Here is a 24,105-nt window from a genome sequence, read left to right as displayed (position 1 = left end):
ATGTCAAACTTTTATATTCTTAAAAAGGGAAAGTGTAGCATTATTTATTATCAAACTATTTATTTGTTTATTTGAATTATTGTTTGATTATTTTCATATTATTTACTTTGAAAATAAAAATGGTTAGCAATGATAAAATATCTGTTTCTCTTGTCACTGTCCACCAAGTTCATGGGTAAACCAAAATGATGCAAACCTGGTCACATTCTTTTAATGTTTTAAGTCTTGTTTGGTATAGAATGGGAACTTTATAACTACAAAATCAACAGGGATACAGAAAGTGAAAAAACTAATTAATAAAATATATTTAATTTCTTGTGCTTGGTAAAAGAGAGTGAGCTGGGTCATATAGCTTCATAATCACGAACTAAGCATATATCATAAATTACTAAGTGATAATGTTAGAGAGAAAAAAAAACTAAATTATAATTAATAAATATTAAATAAAAATAAAATAGATTTAAACTGTTTTGATTTTTTTTGTCAGGGGTCACTATCAGCGTATAAATCTCGAATGTTCTAAAGAGTATGAGTGTGATATAATTATATAAAGGAAGCAATATATAAGAGAGTGTAAAGAGGAAGGTGAAGTGCTCTTGATGTATCATAATTGCACTTGTGATCATATTTATGACCAACCAAACCTCTCTACTTTGATCATTTTGTAATGTCTGTTGTTTTTGTAAGGGCTGGGGGCTAAAGATTCTGTCTTCCCTTCACAGTCGGTGCCACTCATTCAATACTTGAAATTGATCTATTTGTCAAGGAATAATTTACTAAAACTATTAATGATTTTATCCCATAAAATATATACACGAGTGTAAATAAGAGATTTAGAGACTATTTTTTCAAAAAGTGTTAGTATTGACAAACTGCAAGTTCAATCATTGTCATTTGAGAACTTGCATGAAAGATGCAAAAGTATTAATTAATGAAATTAAAATAAGCCATTGGTCTACATTGCACAAAATATTAATAAATGAATTTTTTGAAAGAATTTTTGCATATAGTAAAAGATTGTTTTATTATATTTATACATATTGTGAAAGTGGTGTGTTCTCGAAGGTGAAAGAGCGATTTCACGAAACTCAGAGAAGGGAGAGTGTGTTTCTTATTCACATCTCAATCACCATTCTACTTGAAAATGGAAATGCAAAAACTGACCATATAAAATAATATTGTTGATATATATAGTGATTAATTACTCTACTGCTAACTGATTTTTTTTCTTGTACAAAGTAACTAAGTCACTGATAAGTTTTGTAACCAACACTATACACGTAAGCTCACTACACTAACTAACTAGTAGAAATGTTAAGTCATGTAACACCCCCTCTCAAGTTAGAATCAGTTACATCCATCATTCTGAGCTTGTCATGACAGTCTTGAAACATCTTTGGAGTTAAGGCTTTAGTCAATATATCTGCAGTTTGATTGACAGTTGAAACAGGAAGCAATTTTGTCACTTGTTCTTGCCATTTGTCTCGAACAACATGACAATCCATCTCTATATGCTTAGTTCTTTCATGGAAAACTGGATTGGCCGCAACATGCAAGGCCGATTGACTATCACAATATATTGTAATTGGCTTACTCAATTCAATCTTCAAGTCTCCAAGTATATTGGTGATTCACTGCGCTTCTCTGGTGGCCATTGCAAGGGCCCTATATTCTGCCTCACATGAAGAACTGGCCACTGTGTTTTGTTTCTTGCTTTCCCAGGATACAATAGAAGTTCCTATGAAGAAGCAGTACCTGAAATTGATCTCCTTGTGTCTGAGCAGGCTCCCCAATCACTGTCTGAAAAATCAGTTGGTTCCAAGGCAGTTTGGGATGAGAACATTAGACCCAGGACAGGTTTGGCCTTGAGGTATCTTAATACTCTGATAGCTGCTTCAAAGTGTTTGTCAGTAGCATAGTCTAAGAATTGGCTTAATTTTCCTACTTTATATCCAATATCAGGTCAAGTATTGGTCAAATAGAGTAATCTTCCTACTAATCTTCTGTATTTAGATGCTGAATTGAGTAAACTCCCTAAATCTTTTGTCAATTTTATTGTGTAATCCATTGATGTAGTTGCTGCCTTTGCATCCATTAATCCATACTCCTTCAATAGGTCGATGCAATATTTTCGTTGACATACTGCAATGCCCCTCTTGCTTCGAGCTATTTCAAGGCCTAGAAAAAAGTTTAAGTCACCCAAATCTTTGATCTTAAACAAATCATGCAAGTGCTTCTTGACGGACCCAATTTCATCCATGTTATTTCCAGCAACGATTAAGTCATCTACATATACTAAGATGGCTGTGAATTGTGAACCATCACATTTTGTGAAGAGACTATAATCATTTCGAGATTGAGTGTAGCCAAAATCGATCAAAGTGGTTGATAATTTGGTGTTCCATTGTCTATTGGCCTGCTTAAACCATACAAGGATCTGTCTAATCTACAAACTAAGCCTGGTGAAGGCAATGTTAAACCTGGAGGGGGTCGCATGTATACTTTTTCAGTTAAATCTCCATGTAAAAATGCAGTGTTGACATCTAATTGGTGTACAAACCAATTCTTTACGGCTGCTATTGACAAAATTATCCTCAATGTGCTCATTTTTATCACGGGACTGTAGGTTTCAAAGTAATCCACCCCTGCTGTTTGGGTGAAGCCTTGAGCTACCAGTTTTGCCTTGTATCTCTCCACAGATCCATCAGGATTCAATTTCAACCTGAACACCCATTTGCACCCTATTGCCTTTTTAGCATGAGGAAGCTTGGTAAGAGTCCAAGTCTGGTTTTCCTTTAGAGCAATTAATTCTGCATTGATAGCTTCTTGCCAGTTCGGATCACAAACTGCCTCAGCATAGATTTTTGGTTCTTTGTATTTGGCTGATGATTGGATTTTTGACGGTTTAGAATTTCACAAATGAATTCTCGTTGCAAGTATAGTTTCTAAACCAACAATAATCCTTTCATACAAAAGATTGTTTGTCACAAGTAACAAACCCCTAAAATTAATAACCAAAGTATTCAAACCTCGGGTCGTTCTCCCTAGGAATTACAATAAAGTGTTTTGTTATTGGTTTGAGTTATTTTGGGGTTTTGGACAAGAGGCATGAAAGTAAATGGCAATGAAAATAAACTAACAACTATAAAAGGCTCTTGGCAAGGTATGAAAATTAGAAGTCCTATCCTAGTTATCCTTCTCAATTGTGATGAGAATTGTTCATTGCTACCACTTAGTTAACCCTTACTAAATAAAGGAAAGTCAAGTGGATGAATTGACTTGAGCCACAAGTCCTAGCCAACACCCAAGGTAAGACTAGCTTTAGTGCACTCCAAACCAATTAGCAATCTCTCCAATTATCAATCAACAAAGGAATTAGATAACTCAAGTATCACTAATTACTCTACCTAGGCCAAGAGGAACAAAATCTAACTAATAGCTATAAGAGACATTTCATCAAACACATAAAAGGCAATAAAAGTAAACAACATAAATTGCAAGAATTAAAGAGAGATCTAACTACAAAGGCAAGAGATCAACAATAGAAAAGTAAAGAAGAACAATTATTATGAATTACCTCTTATTGAATTGAAAGAAAATGGAAGGAACAATACTAGATCTACAACAAAATGTAAGAACAACATAAAGGAAATTACAACAAAAGAGTAGAAGAAGATGAATCTAACAACAAGGAATTGAGATGTAGAAGTAGAAGAAAGCAAAGATTAAAACCTAGATCTAAGAACTAATCCTAATCCTAATCCTAATTCTAGAGAGAAGTGAGAGCTTCTCTCTCTAGAAACTACTTCTAAAACTAATCCTAATGTGTGTGTAATGAATGGAATCCCCTTTGCTCTTCAATCCTTGGCTTTAAATAGCAGTTTAGGTGCCAAAGTTGGTTGGGATTGGGGCCCCACAACCCTTGAGAATTCGTTGGTCACGTTTTCATTAAAAAATCATAAACCAGCACCGACGCGTACGCGCACAGCACGCGTACGCGTCCATGGGGTGATTCGCAGGTGCGCGCAAGCGCCAGGTGCGCGTGCGCGTCCATGGGCGAGTTCAACTTCTTTGACTTTTCATGATTTCTCCACTTTGCATGCTTTCCTCCTCACTCCTTTGATCCATTCCTACCCTTTTCAATCTGAAATCACTAATAAACATATCAAGGCATCTAGTGGAATCAAAGGGAGATTAAAACCATCAAATTAAGGGTCTAAAAGCATGTTTTCACATCTAAGCACAAATAAGGAGACAATCACAAAACCATGCTATTTCATTGAATAAATGTGGGTAAAAGGTGATAAAATCTCTTAAAATCAATACAAGATAAACCGTTAAAACGGGGTTTGTCATTGGCCTGGTTGAATTTTTGTGTGATTGACTCAGGTGATAAAAGAAGGAGAGGAACTAGGGACTCAGACTCAAAGAAAAAAAAATAGAAGACTTGTCAAAAATTTGATCTGCCTGGTTTAGTAACATACTTGTGTAATTTTCAAAAAATTCTTGAGAAGAACACGATGAATTGTGTAAAATGTTAGAAAAATCATTTGCTGATACATTCATGCTATTACAGTGATAATCATTGAGGTATGTGGGACGTCTTCTTTCTCTTAAGGGTCTTATAGGTTGTGATGCTATGTCAGGATATGGATGCATGTTTAAGTTAGTGTGGCAATGTGGTGATGGATGTAAATTGTTATTGGGATTGGTTTGAGTATGTGAGGTAGAATCTAAATGAGATGATAGATGCATGGTATCTAACAAACCTTAGAAAAAAGAAGGTTCATCCAGATCTAGAAATGGATCCTCAAATAAAGATGCATGATACAATTTTGGGATAGTTTGCATTTGTCTATTATTTTTATCATTGCTTGAAAATTCCTGTAATGTAAATGGAAAAATTTTTTTCATAGAATTAAACATTTCTAGAAATGAAAATGTTTCTACTCTTAACATTGTAAAGAATGTGTCCTTTAACTCCATCTTTGACCCCCAAGTATACACACTTGTGAGCTCTTTGATCTAGTTTTGTTCTATGTGCTGTTAATATTGATGCATATCCGAGACATCCAAACACCTTGAGGTATGATATATCAGGTAATTTTTGTTTTAAAATGTAGTAGGGTGACTGGTTTTGCAGTAGAGTACTAGGAATTCTGTTTATTAGATGCACTGAATGTCCTACTGCAAAGTTCCAGAACCTTTTAGGCATGTTTGAGTGAAACATCAATGCTCTTGTAATTTCTAAAATGTGTTGATGTTTCCTCTCTACTATGCCATTGAGGAGTCTCAACACAGGTAGTTTGATGTATTATACCCTTAGATGCATAGAAATTTGGCAGCTTAAATTCATTTTCATTATCTGTTCTAACCTTTTTAATTACCATGCCAAACTGAGTTTCAACCATTTTAACATAATTTTTGACCAAATCAGCGGCTTCTCCTTTTGATTTCATAAAATACAGCCATGTAAATCTACTTTTGTCGTCAACCACAGTTAAAAAAATACTTGAAACCAGAAATTGAAGCTGTATTTATAGGTCCACAAATGTCCATATGGAGAATGTCAAATTTATTTTCACTCTTTGAAACTCTAGTTGCATATGGTAATCTTTTTTGTTTTTCATAGTAACATGAGTCACAAGGATTATTACAAGCAGAAAAATTCAAGTCATTGTATTCTTTTTTCATTACAACAATCCTATCATGAGGTATGTGTCCTAATCTGAGGTGCCAGAGCTCAGAGTTATCTAATTGTGCAGGCTGAACAGCTAGTACAGATGCAGATGAAAGAACAGCTGAAAATACAGATTGTGCAGGCTGAATAGCCAGTGCAGATGCAGATAGAAGAACAGATGAAGATGCAGCTTGAACAGGTGTGAGGTTTTCAAAAGCATACAAGCCTCTTCTCTGTTCAGCTACACCAATTGGCTTCATGGTAATCTTTTCCTGATTTTCATAACCAAATTCATCAAATGTAAGTTTTAATTTTGAATCGGCAGTCAATGTAGACACAGATATTAGATTAAATTTGAATGTTAGAATGAAAAACACATGAAACAATTTAAACTGGTCCGAGAATACTATGGTTCCTGCATATTGGGTTATTGTACTGGTACCATCAGACATATCAATAAGAACAGGTTTTATTTGATATAGACACTGAAAAAATGACTTTGAATAGGCAACATGATTTATAGCACCTAAGTCAATGATCCAGGATTTTGGACTGAAAATGGACATTGACATTATGTAAGAGATACCTTGCTTTGACGGAAGTGTGGTGGCAACAATTTGATTTATGCTATGCTTTGGTTGTGCATCTTACTGATTCAAGAGAGCTAATAATGCTTCCTTTTGCTCTAAAGTAAAGCCAAGCTCAGAATTGCCGAATGCTTCTTGAGATTGATTGTTGTTATCATCACTTTTTTCAGCAACCAAATTGTTGATAGAGGCACCACCATTCTTGAAATGAGGAGGAAATTCATGCTTTTTATAACATGTGTCTATTAGATGGCCATTTTTGCCACAATAACTGCACTGTTTTGAATCTCTTCCAGTCTTGTGATAATTGCCATGGCCTCTCCTATCTCCTTTGCCTCTACCCCTTCCTCTAATAATTCCACCATCAGTTCTTGCATTGGTTATCAATGCCTTCCCTTCAATAATTTCATTCATGTTAAACTGCTTTTCTTGCTGAAGCAAATTAGAAAAAACTGTATCTACCTTGGGCAATGGTTTCATCAGCATGATTTGAGATTGTACAGTAGAATATTGATCATTCAATCCACGCAAGAGTCTTACAATACTTGATTATTCCTTATAACCTCTCAATATATTCAATTCACAGGTGCAGTTTTTAGAACATCTTGAACAGATCAGGCGCAAATTATCTAATTCTTCCCAAATCTCTTTCAATTTTGTATAGTAAGCAGTAATTGTTAACTCTCCTTGTCTTATAGCAAATAGATCTTCCTCTAGTTCTGCAATTCTATATATGTCTCCGTGACAGTACCTATGCTTTAATTCTTTCCACAATTCCTCAGCAAAATTTATCCACGCTACACTCTTAGCTATCTCAGGGCTTAAAGATTGATTAATCAAAGAAACCACATAGGTTTTAGATTGTTCTCACGCTTCAAACAGGTTTTTTAATTGATCCATCTATAAATCCTAGTTTATTCTTTGATGTAAGTGCTCTCCACATAGCGTTCTTCCAAATTTGGTAATTGTTTCCTATTAAAGGGGTCGAAAGTAAAGAAGAACATGAATTTTCTCCGGAATGCAAAAAATAGGAACGCACTGGATCCAATGCAGGATTTGATAGCGTTCTTGTTGCATTTGATTGCATAAGATTGATCTAGTTAACCAAACTTACAAGAGTCTGGATGTCTACAGAAAAGAACAGTAGATTGTTATCTGACGCCATTTCTTCAATTTCTTTCTCTGGATTCAATTTTAAAGAAAATTTCAAGAACTAATGGATTTGTAGAATTTTCACCCTAGAACTCGCTGATCGGATCACTATTTGTCTGGACTAGTTTTGTGCAGAACAAAGTAGCTCTCATCAGTCTCTATTGTGTGAGTTCAAGAGAAAAGGAAGAAGAAACAAAGAAGAAGAAGAAATAGAGAAGAAGATAAAATCAAAGAGGAAAGAAAGAAGGAGAAGAAGATGAAATTGAATTTGCAAGAAGAAGGAATTGAAACTGCATGCAGGTTAATTGAATCAACAGGGAGACGAAATCGAAGTTGCATTCAAGTTTCTTTCGAAGTTTTTCAACCCTTCCATCCACGCTCACCACACCATGTGAAAGTGGTGAGTTATGGGAGGTGAAAGAGCGACTTCACAAAACTCAGAGAAGGGAGAGTGTGTTTCTTATTCACATCTCAATCACCATTTTACTTGAAAATGGAATGCATAAAGATAATAAATTTTGTCGTTGTGGTCGGATTCTATTATGGATTTCTGAGCACATTCTCCATAGGGCCCTCAAAACTAATTATTCTACTGCTAACTGATTTTTCTCTCTTGTACAAAATAACTAAGTCACTGATAAGTTTTGTAACCAACACTATACACATAAGCCCACTATACTAAGTGTTAAGTCATGTAACACATATAGCAAACTAAATTAATGGAGGCACTTGTATTTTAATACTGAGTAAATGATCAAATTCGTTAAAAAAAATACCTATTTTTTAAATTGGTTATCGAATTTTTTTAATTAAATTTGTCTTTAATTTTATGTTAGTTACATTAGTCCTTCTATTAACTGTTGACATAATAAGTTTATAAAATTAGATCAAATAATTCTTCACTTATTAAATCCTAATTCCAATCTCATAAATTAATTGGGTTGATTTAATATAATTTTATAAATTTATCATCTTAATAATCAATTGAGATAGTCAAATTATTGAAAATTAAACTAAATTTATCGATTACCAATAACCAAATTAAAAATTTCAAGTAGAATTAAAATTATTAGAGATCGCTAAAAATTTATAGAAGCTTTATATGACAACTCATACCCAATTGTCCAAAAGAAAGTGCAAATTGAATTCATTAATGTTTTGATAAGAACAAGAAGATTATAAAAGATTATAAAAGTTGATATGTTTAACAAATCAAAACATATGTAAATGCAATTGCAAAATCAAGGTTTTGATCAATTTAAATTCTATTATTACAAGTGAGAAGTATCACCTTATGCATAGTGAAAGTAAGAAGAATCAAATAAAAAAACAACTTGAATTAAAGTCAAATATGAATAGTATTGACCAACATTAAAAACTATAAAATCTTTAAAAATTAGAACACAAGTATTAAACTAAATGCAAATTATCCACCACCAATTGTATTCTAGGCATTAGGTACTTATGTTTGCCTGTAAATAAAGATTTGCATATGATATAGTTTTTTTTTTTTTTGACGGATATATGATATAGTTTTTAGGTGAAAATGTGAAATTTATAAGAAATATGGACTTGGATTAAGAGTCTTTATTTCTTCTCTATTAATAGAGAGTAAAGATATGTATTATTATTGTAGTTTGTTTTTTTACTAGTATTTTATTATGTTATTGTTGAAAAAAAAATTATATTGAGGTTATGTTATGTTGTATTGTTACTTAGGTGTTTATATAAGTGAATGATTCTTAAGTCAATTAATTGTAGGTATTATATTTATATATACGTGTGTTATGATATTACTTTATGTATCATATAATAAGTAAATTCTAACATCGTCAATTATAAAATTACCAGAAGAACTAATGCGACTAACTTAAAAAATTTTAAAAGACAAATTTGACTAAAAAAATATTTTAAAAATAATTTAAAGAACGAATGATCATTTAGAGATAAATTTGATCAATGATTTTTTTTTTACTAAAAATAAAAAAATTCAACATCACAATCTTTTAAATGAATATAAAAAATTGATGTTATTTAAATTATAACTTATTGACATTCTTGACTAATTTTAATATCATATAAATTCAAGTAGATATTGTCTCTCCAAATATACTCCTATACCTATATAAGTTTCTTTTTCTTTTTTTAAATGAATAACATTAACATCGTAGTTAGGTTTAAAACTAAAATAGTTTCCCTTAGGTTACCTAAATTAGGTTAAGAAAATGATATCTGCTATTACTCCTAAGTCCTAATCCAGGTGGCCAAGCAGTGAGGGAAGATCCCAAGGTTGGGAATCTCCTCTCTCCCCACAAAGAGATTTTGTTGCTCTTCACATGTATGTATGTTTGGATGCATATTATGATATGATAGCATGCATGATCAGATAATCCTAGTTAAAGTTACATAGAAATATTTTATAGTGAGTTGATAACGGCTTCAAAATATTTTAGCTTCTAAAGTTATATTTTTCACTAACCTTGTTAATTTTTGGTTGGTTATCCTTCATCACTATGGCTAAGTCCAACTCCACTTATCAAATTAACTTGTTTGTTATTCATGTCAGCCAATGACGGATTCAACAAATTTTGATACTGAAGATGAAATATATATAACATAATAATAATAATTTTTATAATAAAAATATTATATTTACATAAAAAATTAATTATTAAATTATCTATTATAAATTTAAGTATAAATATATATTATTTAATTTATTTTTAATATATATTTTATATTTCAAAATTTGTATTTTAAATTTATTTTGTATAAGTAATTATTTTATATATACGTAGCATAATTGTTGTTATAATTATATTTTGTTATTATAAAATATGATTAAATTTTAAAATATTTAATTACAAATTAAAATAATAAAATAATAATTTAAATAATAATATATAATTTAAAATTTAATTTTTTATATTTCATATTTTAAAATTTTGGCAATATAATTAAAATGTCTTTTTTTGTATATGTCATTAAACAATCATTAAAAACTCAACTTTTATATAATTAGCTATTCATAGTTGAAAAAATTCATTTAATTAGTGTAGTTATTATAAAAAAAAAACTAAAACTAATTTAAAAAAAAAATATAAATAGATAAATAATATTCTTTCGAGTCAATTTCTAAGAAAGAATATCAATCTTATTTAAATTTAAAACTTGATCATTGTAATGGACATCTAATATAAAGTTTTTAAATTGGCTATTAAATATTGAAAGTTGAATAAAAAATGATTATAGGGTCAAATCTAATAATTTAGTGAGGATAAATAAATATTATTATTATATACTACTCAATAAAATTTTAAATTACAGTCGGACGCTTGCCCCCACACATCCTAAGGAGTGAATCTGTCCCTGATGTCAGCTTAACTACTTTTACACTATTAATATATTTATGTATAAATACATATGTGATTTAATTTATTTTTAACGTATATTTATATTTCGGTATATATTTTATACTATTGGTTAATTTTAATATTTGATTTTGATATATATATATATATATAGTCCTTTAGGTAAATATGAAGAGACTATATCATTTGAATTAGAAAAAATTTAGAAAACTAGTATTTTTATTAAAATAAAAAAATGAGTAATCTCACACTAATCGATAAAATCTCACACCATTAAAAATATCAATAATAACTAATTAATTACTACAAATCACAAAATTTACTAATTCCTGTACTCCTCTTTAAATTATAGCTTGTTGGTATACAGTATACTACCATCAATTGGTAGAGTAACAAATTTATACAATTGATATAAAAAAAACCACTAAATAAAAAGTATATAATATATACATTAGAGTTATAAAATTGGATAATGACTTGACTTCAATAAAATCTTTAACAAGATGTAAAGTGGTAATTGGGGCATCTAAACCAAATCTCTTAACAAAAGAGACACAAAAGAACGTAGTTGCTTGCTGTTTGTTGTAATGATTGTGTAATCGGCGCAAATTGTAATACGATTTTCATGATAAAGGCAATGATTGGTTTCGTATTTAAGAAGATGACAAAAAAAGATTGAGTAGTTGATTTGATTATTCTGCGATCGGAACATGAGATAAGAGAATTCAACAAAGAGGAATAGGAATAAAGCGGTATTGCATTGCATCCTAGTGAGTCGAATGTTCCAATAAAGAGAAGAAGAAAGAGAGTTGGATGATTGTCCAGAATACATAACAGATTCGAAAGAGGGAAAGGAAATAAGGCAGACACCACCTGGGTTCAAGCGTCAGGTGCAGGTGGAGCAGGGGGATCCAGGGGTTTGGGTTCAGCCGGAGGAACGGCGTCATCGTCGGGGTCTCGAGCCGGGTCGGATTTGTCTATGTCGGACCGGGCCTTGCTCAGGAACGGCTTCAGGGCCAGCTCTATGGCGGCCCACGCCAACGCTAGGGCTCCAACAACCACCACCGCATCTTTCGCCTTTCCCATCTTCTTCTTCTTCTTGTTCTTGATTGAGTGTGCCACGTGCCTTGTGTTTTTGTAGTATCAAAGAGTGTGGGGGATGGGGGATTGTTATGGTGGTTGCGTGTGTGAGATGGTTGGTCTCTACTCTCAAATTAGTCACTGCCACAATTTCCCCATCCCATTTCTTCGTTCTTTTCCTCTATTCTTCCTTACACTATACGACAACATTGATACCCTTAACTCATTCATTTTGACCCATGGTTAACTTATTTGTCTTTTTTATCCTCCCTTTACTAATTTGTGGTGCCGGGACATCCCATTAATCTATCCATTTGATAAGATAGAAACAAATACGTCTCGAAATTTGAGTACTATGTTTTTATTCATATGTACTATCAAATTCTTATACAAATTTACGAAATCTTTCATTTTTTCGCTTAACAATAAAATGAATTTCATATCATGTTGAATGTCAAAGGTAAATCCTGCACAATCATTATTCTAATCGGTTTTATCTAGTCACTTGATTCAATCTAATTTGGTTTGATCTAGTTATCTAATCTAGCCTAATTCGTTCAACGAGCCATGATTTATCATAGTTTAGCTCTATTGATTCAGTTGGGTCTAACCTATTTGTCCTTTTTGCTATCCAGAAAGTGTTCGTTAATATCTCTTCTGAGACTAGAAGATTATCATAGCTAGCTCCTACCAAAGTCGCTTCCACTCTAGCCATTAAGGATTGTACCATTTTAAAGTAATCCATTTCTTAACATGCAGAAAGTATCCTCATTTGATGTGGCATAAGATTAATCCACATGGTAATCCCTTAAAAGAATGTAAGGTTTGAGGTCCAAAGTATGTAAGGTCTTAAATTAACACAACCACCACGACTACGAGGCAAGGGCAATCCCCATTAATTCCTTTAACTTCTTCACCTTACCCCAAAGCTACATATATAGGAATGTTTCAGTTGAGAGGAATCAGGCATTACCCTACAGGAAGGAATTATACACTAGAAATAACTGATAAGAAAATAGCAACATTGACAGAGTCATGACTAATGAATAATAACACTCTTTGGATGTCTTTGAAATCGCCCAGAAAAATTTTCCTACAAAAGGGTATACAACCAATGCCACAAAACTTGCGACATGAAACTTAACGGCCACGACCACGTCCACGCCCGCGTCCTCTTCCCCTTCCTCTCCCCAACGGCTTCCCTGCAAATGAAATAAAAACTTTGAGAACCAGAAATCCCAAGTACGCAGGCAACCTAAACACAAGTAGTTTCTTCGGAAAAATGTGGCAGTGTCCACAAAATAATATACAGTACCAGCAGTTGGCTTCTTAGGCTTGACTCTTGGAGTCTCTTCAACTAGTAAAGTCTCGAGATTCAAGCTGTCTGGAAGGATGTAATAACGAATGTTGTTGCCTCTCACACTAAGATGATCCAGAGTCACTGGGTTTTTCCCTTTCAGGGTTAGTTTAACGGTTTTCAAATGTGTATTCATACTGATATCAACACCTGTAGCATAGCAACAAATTTCCAGGATCAGTTCAAGTACAACAAAGTATTTTCCATCTCCATCCCCCCAGAAAAAAGGCTAAAAGACATCAAATAGAAAGACATGACCAATATGTATTTGCTAGATAAAAGGTGAAGTGATGATTGCTTAATTAGATAGTGTTCAACTTTCGAACAATAAGAAAGTAGCAAACTAGCAATGTGTTGCTCAATTGTAGACTTACAACTCTCACAAACGATGTTCACTCACTAATTATAAACATTGCATGATAGTGTTCAGACCTATGTTTCAGGCACCCCAAAATTCAACACTACAAAAAATACAATATCTAAATATTTTGTAACTTGGATGTCTCATGCTTATGTAGCTTAAACTAAATCCTAGCCTATAGCAAGTTTATATGCAAAGATCTACTTCAATGTGACATAAGGGATAGTATTTGAAATATGCTTAAAACTGTCAAGCATACAAAGAACTAGAGGAACTACAACCAACTCCATGAAACAAAATATCACCCTCTATTCTGCTCCACTTCAGAGAAAACCAAAATAGGGATTCCAAAACATATTAGTTACATCATAAGTTGAAAGATGTAGGCCAATAGTGAAAAAGATTCCCACCCTACTGAGATGATAGATTGCCCATGAACAAGAGACAGAGCTAGTACTGGTATCACAAATAACGTCACAACATAACTACCCAGCACTTAAGGAAGAATGTGTAATTCAGAGTTCAAACTGAAAAGAAATAGATTATAAACAACAAAATCTGCTCCTGCTTGGAGAGAACGACATCTATGGAATCAATTGGATATTGAATACAGAATGCAAGTGGAAGAGACAATATCCACTGACAAACCCTAATTCATACATGGCTGCCAGTTTCAATAAAGGAATAACTAACACAAAAATTCTGGTAATGCCAGTTAGAACTCAGGAACTGCATTAGGTTTAGCAGTTGGGAAACCAAACCAATGAGCATCATTTCAATATGCAATTGGCAAATGGAATGAAGCACTAACAAAGCAGCAATGCTAAATCAGAAATGTTGAATCATGAAACCAAGCTAGGGTTTAACAAAAAGAAGCAACAAAATCCAAAATGGCAAAGAACTACATTGGGAGAAAAAAGATGAACCTGTGATAGTGCCGTGGACAATAGTACCGTTCTTGAGCTCGATTGAAACGGTTTCGTTGTTCAACTTCATGAGAAACCTGCACGAATATTCACAGAGAGCTTCCAGCATCAGATTGCACGAAAACAAAGAGAAACAGTAAAAAGTGAAAGAAACGCGGAATATGCGAGAGAGAAAGAGAGGGAGAGAGAGAGGTTGAAACCTAACGAGCTTCATGGTGATGGTGGTGGCAGTGGCAGTGGCAGAGACCGAAGGAAGACGAAAGCTGAAAGGAGGCGAGTGTGGTTTTGGGCTCCAAAACGACAATCGCTGTATATGAACGACTCAAAATAATTAAAAAAATTAAATATTAAATATAGATGAAATTTGAAAATTCAGAAATTGGGAGGGGCATATGTTAATTTATTTATGATAAATTTGTTAATATTTAACATTTTTATTAATAAAATTGGTATAAAATTATTTCCGTCTATGCAGAAATAAATTTTCAATATTTTAAATGGATAGCGTATAAAAGGAAGATATTATGCAAATTTAATAAAAAGAATAAAAATAAAAAGGGAAAGTGGGTTAATGTCGGTTACTCGAGGAGGGGATGACGCCGATATATCCTAAATCATAAGCAAAGCCGCAGATCTTCGAACTTCAAAACTGCAACAAACTCTCATCTTCTCAAACATCGATTCACTGCTCCCCAATCCCAACCAAAAACCCTAATTTCGATTATTCCTCACTTCTCATCAATCCTCAGCTCCTATGAGCTACCACGCGGTACATAATATAATATTCTTCTTCATTCTCCAAAACCGCAATTTGCTTTTATTTCTCTTTTCATTTTTGAAGTTTTTTCTTTTTCGTGTTTACTTTTGACCTCATTCTCTTTCTCAATTCTAGTTCCATGGTTGAACAAGCATCTTGAGTAGTAAGTAGTACGAGAAATCAATCAACGGAAATAAAAGCAAGTCAATTGTTGTTTTATACTAAAAACCATTTCATCCTTTCTCCGCATTCGAACACAGCGTGTTCTTCACGGTTTTTGTGATTATAATTTCATAGATGCATCAGACCTGGCATTCCACAATTTCACTTTGGCATGAAAACTTCACCACACAATAGCTTTTGCTTACATAAGTTTTCTTTTTTTAGTAGAATTGTTTTAATGTGTCAATGGAATTGTTCTGGCTTGTTGATTTTTGCTATTTACTTTCATCAATGGACTTCAAAGTGGTAAATTTTTGTGGAACTTTTTCATTGCTAAGCATAAATATTTCACCTGTTATAATGTAACCTCCTTTTTACTCTTGGCAATCTTATGTATACCATTGGATTGTTGATGAATTGTCATTTTGTTATCATAACTTTCTATGCTTCGTTTGTTTTTCTTCTAATAGTGAGTTCTTTACGCTTCAGAATAGTGAAGAGGGCCGAAGAGGTTGGAAAAGGAAGCCCCCGGGAATGGAACGTTGGGGGAGAGAACAGAGGCCGTACGATACAAACTCTAGACCTTACGATAGGAACATGGTTCCTCATGGTAGGTTCTTCTTCTTCACCCTCTCTTAAATTTAAACACATTACAGAGATTTATCATCAAATATTGAGGACTATATTGCGTGCTGCAGAGATGTTGCATTGTGCTTTACCTCGTCGTAGTTTAAGAATTGCTACATTACATTTTTCTTTAAGCTTCTGTTTTGAATTTGACTTTTCAAATTAAACAATCCCTCCAAATAAATGAAGCTACAAATAACCTTTAGCTTTGAGAGGTTGTGTATTTGTTTTTCCTATATGTAGCAGAATTCTATGGAAGATGACTGTGTGTATGTTGAATAATATTATATTTGAGATGTTGATTGCATGCTTTCAAATACTCATTGTCTTTGCCTAAGAAGATATTTTCTTTATTTGAATCTTTATTTGTGGTTTCAATGTTATATATGCCCGACTTTGAAGTTAGCTCTTTTTCATTGTTGACTTCATGATACGTGATTCCTTACATACTGATTCAAATGTTGAGATAATATTCTAGTGTCCTTGATTATAGTGTGTTTCTGAGTAGAATTAATTCTATCAGTATTTAGTTAGAATTGATTTTGAAGCAAAGTGATTTATGTTTGAGCCTTAAAAGTTGTTGTGACAAAAATATAAGTTTTTTACTTTTCCGGAATCAATAATAAAGGGAAGAATTGATCTTGTTCTACTAGAGCCAAATAACTAAAGAAACTGAACCAAACACACTAGTAACGTGGTTGTATTGTTATATTCTTTGAAGTTTTTAAGTTGATCCTATATTGCAGGTTGGTTAGGCTGCCCACCACATGGTCAAGAATTAGGATTCATAATACCATCAAAGGTCCCACTCGGTGAATCCTTCAACGATAACATCCTAGGTCAGAAATATACTCCCAAGCAAGCAATTCTTCAGCAGCGAGCTTTAGGTAGAGAAGTAAGTATAAGAAAAGCACAAGGTCCATCATTTTGGGCTATCTAGACTTATTATTTGTTGAATTCCTGAATCAACAGTTGAGGGAATTAGATAGCAGTGCTTAGCAATTTAAGAGTATCTTATGTTGTTCTGAATAAACTGTGCTTCATGCATAACATGTTATGAGTATTCTCTATTTTACAGTCCCTTTGTTGAATCCAGCCTCATGATGGTCTACTCTGTAATTTTGCAGCTTGGTTTAGTGCTTGATCTGACAAATACTAACCGTTACTATCCAGTTTCAGATTGGACAAAAGAAGGGATTAGTCATGTTAAGGTAGCATATTAACTTTTGTGGAACTGTTTTATAAATGCTCGTTGCACTTGGAATTTTGAACTTCTATTTTGCTTATGGCAGATAAGATGCAAGGGAAGAGATTCTGTGCCTGATGATGAATCTGTAAAAAAATTTTGTGACGAGGTAGCTTCCATTTTGTAGCATATGTATTATCTGTGATGTTCATGCTCATTACGTTTATACAGTATTTTGATCACTGCTCAGAGTGTGATAATCTATTATTCTCTTGTTGGTAGCCTAGGAATGGTGAACAGTTCCTGATATCTCACTTGAGGTTTTATGATTTATACCTGTTAGACATTCTTTTTAGGTTCTGGACTTTTGCTCCCGAAGAACAAATACAAAGAAATATATACTAGTACATTGCACACATGGGCATAACCGTACAGGTTATATGATTGTTCATTTTCTTGTGCGCACAGAATCCATTTCTGTGACTGAGGTGAGAAACATCTGAGGAAAGTTTATAAGCTGGTTTCAAAAACCTGATTCACTCCAATAATTGATGTGTTGTGCATATTTTTGTGTGTATGTATCTCTCAGGCAATAAATAGATTTGCTCAGGCTCGTTACCCAGGAATTTACAAGCAGGATTACATTGACGCCCTATATATGTTTTATCGTGAAAAGAAGCCTGAAGATCTTGTTTGTCCTCAGACTCCAGAATGGAAAAGACTTTGTGAGACAGATTTTGATGGTGCTGCTGTCCCAGCTGTAGACATCTATAGAGATGTGCCTCAGCAGGATGCTGTAGAAAATTATGGAAATGTTCCTCAGCAGGTATATCAGTAGATGCTCCTTCTTGTACTTTATTATTTGTAGTGCATCTTTAGGTTGAATTCCATAGATAGATGCTTGGAAAGTAAACTTCCCACAAGTGTGAATGGTTGTGCTAAGTTGATAACTATAATCTTTTGCTTCCCCAAATTTATATCATTTTATTTATCTTGTTTTGAATGCTTGCTTAAGTTAGTTTGCTTTGTTGAAATCTTTTGGGGAAAAAACCTTCAACTTTTTGCTTGGAGTTATAGGTATATATGGCTTTTTCTTACGTTTGGTTTTTTATTCTAGGAGAATACCATGAGGAATGAAGCATTGACTAATGACGATATTTTGGGAGATTCCATTCCTTCATATCAGCTGCATACAATGCAAGAAGTTTGTTATCAACTGCTCAAACTGGGCACAGGGGTTGGTTCATGAATTGGCTTTCGTTGTATTTTTCATCTGTAGTTTCATGTTTCCTTCAGAATAGTTTCTTAATGTCTGCTGCTATATTTCTCTATTTTAATATCATTTCATATGAATGCTATACTTATTTAATTAATGGGTTTTGCTTTAGTTTGATTGGCATTCCTGAATTATGAGGAAATTAAAAAATAGGTTCAGCTAAAACAATTATGTGATTTGGAAATGTCAGTGTCTTACACATAACTTTATATCATGATTTGATTGCATTATGTTTGGCTAATTGTCTTTGATGTTATCTCTTTTCAGGGGAGAGGACGTCCGCAGTTTCCTGGATCACACCCCGTTTCTTTGAACAGGTTAATATAACTACATTTGATCATTGATTTTCATTTCTATTATACTGAGTTATAGTTCAGGGGTAATCATAATCATGAAAATATGTGGATCACTATTATTATTAGTATACGTGAATCCTTGATCAATTTTATATTTTAAGTAAATTTGGAAAACATTCATATGGTGCAGTTGAGTTGGAGGGAGGGAACACTGTTGAACACAGTTTTAATAAATTTGTTTATCTTTTATTTGCCAACCGACATCAGGTTACCTTGTTTTCTGCAGTGAAAATCTACAACTCTTAAGACAGCGGTATTACTATGCCACTTGGAAAGCTGATGGAACTCGTTACATGATGCTGATTACTTTTGATGGATGTTATCTGATCGACAGAAAGTTTCTCTTCCGAAAGATCAACATGCGGTTTCCTTGCAGATACTCAAATGGGGTATGCATTTTTATTTGCTGTTATTTCTTTTAGTATTTTGATATACATATTTTTTAGATCCATTCCTTTTATTTAATCATTTTTAATGAAACCATTTCAAGGGTACATCTGAGAAGAATCACCACTATACATTACTTGACGGAGAGATGATTATCGACATGGATCCGCATACGCATAAGCAAGAGAGAAGATACCTCATTTATGATCTGATGGCAATTAATCAAGTCTCAGTGACAGAGGTATTTATTGGTTGACAATTGTAGTGCCTATAGTTTGGTTGGTTCATCCATACATTTTACTATTCTGAAATATTGAAAATACCAGTTAACTCTTGTTTGATTTTGGGGTTTTGAGTGTCTATTGGTAGTGGTTGGCGCAAAATAGATCGTATTAAATATTATAGATAGGGTATTTGTATTATCACTGAATTTATGTAGATTCTCCTAAGAATCCCAATGAAAATGAGCTCCTGTAAGCTTTCTTGTTGAATTTGTAACTAGTTCTGATTCTTGGGCCATGGTTTGCGTGAAAGTTTGCAACCTTAATTAGTTCAAGATAGACATCACAAGACAAATGCAGAAAAGAATGTTGCATAATTATGGAAGCAGCATCTTATTAACTAAATAGTGATATAATAAGTTTTATTCAAGAACGGTGATACAGTCGGACGCTGATCAACAATGTTCAGTTTCTGGCTGAGCATGATTATTTGCTGCCGAAAAAGGAAAAAATAGGAAGAATGTTTATAAAACAATTTATATCCTGGATCTATGGTTGGTTCCCATATAAGTTCTGTGCATTTTCTTGGCAGAATTTGACTTGACCATTTTTGTTAACGCTTGCAGCTTCCATTCTACGAACGGTGGAAATTGCTGGAGAAAGAAGTAATTGAGCCTCGTAACATGGAACGAGAGGCTCTTTCCAAGAGTACAAATCCTTATTACAGATATGACTTGGAGCCATTTAGCGTATGTATAGTGATGCTTATTATTCTACTTTAGGGGCATTTTCTAGTGCGATCAACTTTATATTGTCGTGCTTATGTTTCAGGTGAGGAGGAAGGGGTTTTGGTTACTTTCTACCGTTTCAAAGCTCCTTCATAAATTTATTCCACAACTCTCGCATCAATCAGATGGTCTGGTGTTCCAGGTTATAATTACTATCTCTAAAAGTTTGAAACCCTGCAAGCATAGATTGGTTCTGAATTCTGATTGAATAGATGCTATAACAATGCACGGTTCATTTTTTTCAGTTCTTCCTGCTTCAATATATAAATTACTATTAGCTACTGAGTAATGTAGATATAGGTGTACCCTTTTATCAGTGAAGATTGCCCAACTAACAAAATACTATCAATTCATAAATATGGGTAGATGCTGTTCTTCTCAAATTTTCTGTTCTTACTGATGTTTGATTCTACAGGGTTGGGATGATCCATATGTCCCTCGCACACACGAAGGTCTTTTGAAGTGGAAATATCCCGAGATGAACTCCGTTGACTTCCTCTGTGAGGTTGTATAAATACCTTTCGTGAAGTTAAGATGCACTGATTTTTGCCAAAAATTTGTCCCCATCATTACAATCCAAATATATTGTGACGTCTTATTTTACAGGTTGGAGCAGGTGATCGCCCCCTCCTTTATCTGTTTGAACGCGGAAGGAAGAAGTTAATGGAAGGGAATAGAGTTATTTTTAAAGGTTTGTTGGCCTATAATATGATACCGTCTAGGAAAACATAATTATAAACTCTGATACAGTTATCTGAGTAGTTTATCTAAGATTGGTATTTGCAAAAGCAAACCATAATTTGTTTCCCTTTTTTGCTTAAACCATTTGCAGATGCATCAGATATTTCTTCCTATTCAGGGAAGATCATTGAGTGCTACTGGGACGCCACAGAGCGTCACTGGGTCTGTATGAGAATCAGATTTGACAAAGCAAATCCGAATGAGATTAATACCTACAGAAAGGTTTATTCTTATTTCCTCTTAATCCTCCTGTGTTTTGGTTTAATTAGTTAATGTGAAGAACATGTAATACAAGTTTACTTTTTAAAATTAATTTGATGGCACAGGTAATGCGAAGCATAAAGGATAACATTACCGAAGAGTTGCTGTTGAATGAGATCAATGGAATCATTAGCCTACCCTTATATGCAGACAGAATACAAAGGGATATCAAGGCTCACCAGAATACCGTCTTGTTGCGGCGCAGATAACTGATAACAACGTAACTATAATAATCAAAGCTAAGTATTCCACTGCTACTTTATTGAAGATAAAAAAGACTGCTAAACCAGGTGCTGCTGGCGGAGCTGTGCATTTTTGGTTGCCAAAGTCATCATTGTTGGTTGGGGCAAGAGATCTAGGTTATAAGATTCTGTTTGGGCTTTAAGGTTTTGATAGCTGTTGTATATTAGCAATTTTGTCTATCTTCATTATTCTTTTCCTCCTCGTATAGATAGGGATGTGTTCGTCAGTTTGTACCATCATTTTTTCCCTCAGAAGTAATGCTTTTTATGAGTTGATAATTGATAAAAATAATTCCACTACAGATGAAGAGTTGGCTTTTTTATTTTTTATTTTTTGCTCATGTGATCATAAATTTTGTTTAAAGAAAAGTGGTTTTTGTTATGAATATTTTAGTATTATTATATTCGTTATAATGCTTTCCTCCATTGTTCGTTTCTTGAGAGAGTCGAGTAATGTCATGGCAAACATATATATCTGTCTAGCTAGATCAGTTTTTACTACAAAAAGTAAAGCTCTTCAAAGGTTTCCTTGAAAAATGTTGATATTGTTTTAAGAAATCGCACCTCCAAAAGTGCCTAAGATCATACAAGTGAAACATCAAGATTTTGTCCGTTTTGGTGAGACTATCAAAATATTTGTAGATATATTGAATTCAAATTTATGTCATTTTATTTTAATTTGCATATTGAAGATCTTGTGTCTCTATATTAATTACGTTGAATATATATTTAGTTTAATTGTATTGAATTTTATTATGTGTTAATTTTTTTAAATAAAAATTAAACTAAATATCTATGAATATATGTGAATATCCACTTTTCTAGTGAAAAAATAAATAGGGACTCATGAGTCATGATGGAGATGGAACGAGAAAGGAGACATTTTACTGAATGGAAACTGACTAGATTGTATATATATATATACTTTGATGTTAGTGTGCGTTGTGTTTTTCATGAAAAAATAAAACAATTCATTAATGTTTTAGAAGAAAATTAATAAATAATAAAGAGTAATTACCCAAATCAGTCCTAAATGATTTTAAAAACAGACATTTTAATCTCCAAGAAAAATTAATACACAAATCAATTTTCAAAATTTTTTTTCCGGCAGTCCTCAGTTTATTTTTTGATAGAGTAATTATCTAGATCAATTCAAAAAAATTTTAAAAATTGACATTTTAGTCCCCAAGAAAAATTAGTACACAGATCAATTTTCAATATTTTTTTCTATTGAGTAAAGTATTGTTTTTGTCCCCAACGTTTGGGGTAAGTCCTATTTGTATCCCTAACGTTTAAATCGTCCTATTTGTATCTCTAACGTTTATAAAAGTGATTCAATATTATCCTACTATCAATTATACTAACAAATCAGACTATATTTTTTAATTATTCTCATTTGAATGTATTCATTCTCAATTAAGTCTCACTTGGATATGTTCAATTTTAATATTATACCCACTATTTGTGTTTAGATTCAATTATGTCCCTAAAAAAATGAATTATGTAAATGTTGAAGGAATTAGTTTCAATTTTTAATGAGCTATTTTTTGAAGTGGATCATCGATTCTATCCCAGACATTTGTATTCTAACTTCAAAAAGAGATTTTTAAAACTCAAACTAAAACGTTCATGATGTGTAATTGACGACAGGATAACATTAAATCACTTTTACAAACGTTAGGGATACAAATAGGACGATTAAAACGTTAAGGACACAAATATGATTTACCCCAAACGTTGGGGACAAAAACAATATTTTACTCTTCTCTATTAGACATAACAGTCTTCTGTCTAAAAAAAATAAAATAATAATAAATTTATTCAATAGATTTTTATGTATGTATTTATAATATATATATATATATATATATATATATATATATATATATATATATATATATAGTCACTAAATAATAATAATAATAATAATAATAATAATCAATAAAATTATTAGAGATTATTCTACAAAAAATTTTAAAGTTGAAATCATTTGATATTTTTGTATTTAATATAATCAAAAGATGTCGTATTTTAAAAATCATGTTTGTATTAAAAAAAATATTTTAATTTAGATTTCAAAGCATCATTATTCACCTTATTTGTTTTTAAACAAAAAGAGTATATTATTATTATTGTTAATTGCATAATATTATTAATATTTTTTGTATTTTTGGACAAAAATAATAATAAATTTATTCATTAGATTTATATATATATATATATATATATATATATATAGTCAATAAATATTAATATTAATATTAATACACTCTTTTTCGTTAAAAACAAGTAACGTGAATAATAATGTTTTAAAATCTAAATTAAAATATTTTTTAATACAAATATGATTATTTTTAAAATAAGACATCTTTTGATTATATTAAATATAAAAATATCAAATAATTTTAACTTTAAATTTTTTATAGAATAATCTCTAATAATTTTATTAAATATTATTATTATTATTATTATTATTATTATTATTATTATTATTATTTAGTGACCACATATATATATATATATATATATATATATATATTTATTATGTATGTATTATACATAAAAAATCTAATGAATAAATTTATTA

At 32.2% G+C, this 24,105-nt stretch overlaps 3 protein-coding genes across 3 annotated transcripts; 1 reads left to right on the top strand and 2 right to left on the bottom strand.

Annotated features, from left to right (window-relative positions):
* Window positions 1-11,108: 11,108 nt before the first annotated feature.
* On the bottom strand, window positions 11,109-12,064 carry LOC130932990 (outer envelope membrane protein 7). Its single transcript, XM_057862467.1, has one exon. It carries the CDS (start codon window positions 11,874-11,876, stop codon window positions 11,670-11,672), a length of 207 nt encoding a protein of 68 aa, XP_057718450.1. The 5' UTR covers window positions 11,877-12,064; the 3' UTR covers window positions 11,109-11,669.
* A 679-nt stretch (window positions 12,065-12,743) lies between these two features.
* Window positions 12,744-14,889, bottom strand: LOC130935815 (small nuclear ribonucleoprotein SmD1a-like). Its single transcript, XM_057865719.1, has 4 exons — window positions 14,715-14,889; window positions 14,515-14,591; window positions 13,186-13,377; window positions 12,744-13,072 (listed from the first exon to the last, which is right to left on the bottom strand). Exons 1-4 carry the CDS (start codon window positions 14,726-14,728, stop codon window positions 13,011-13,013), a joined length of 345 nt encoding a protein of 114 aa, XP_057721702.1. The 5' UTR covers window positions 14,729-14,889; the 3' UTR covers window positions 12,744-13,010.
* A 194-nt stretch (window positions 14,890-15,083) lies between these two features.
* LOC130932395 (uncharacterized) lies at window positions 15,084-21,884 on the top strand. The gene is made up of 17 exons (XM_057861715.1): window positions 15,084-15,283; window positions 15,923-16,043; window positions 16,807-16,955; window positions 17,188-17,271; window positions 17,353-17,415; window positions 17,603-17,734; window positions 17,836-18,072; window positions 18,364-18,483; window positions 18,790-18,839; window positions 19,105-19,267; window positions 19,369-19,506; window positions 20,113-20,235; window positions 20,318-20,416; window positions 20,690-20,779; window positions 20,881-20,965; window positions 21,107-21,237; window positions 21,342-21,884. Exons 1-17 carry the CDS (start codon window positions 15,269-15,271, stop codon window positions 21,483-21,485), a joined length of 1,944 nt encoding a protein of 647 aa, XP_057717698.1. The 5' UTR covers window positions 15,084-15,268; the 3' UTR covers window positions 21,486-21,884.
* The last annotated feature ends 2,221 nt before the right edge of the window (window positions 21,885-24,105 follow it).

The sequence above is a fragment of the Arachis stenosperma genome, chromosome 6 (assembly GCF_014773155.1).
Source record: "Arachis stenosperma cultivar V10309 chromosome 6, arast.V10309.gnm1.PFL2, whole genome shotgun sequence".
In the NCBI taxonomy this organism is placed as follows: domain Eukaryota; kingdom Viridiplantae; phylum Streptophyta; class Magnoliopsida; order Fabales; family Fabaceae; genus Arachis; species Arachis stenosperma.
This window is presented reverse-complemented; position numbering and strand designations above follow the sequence as displayed.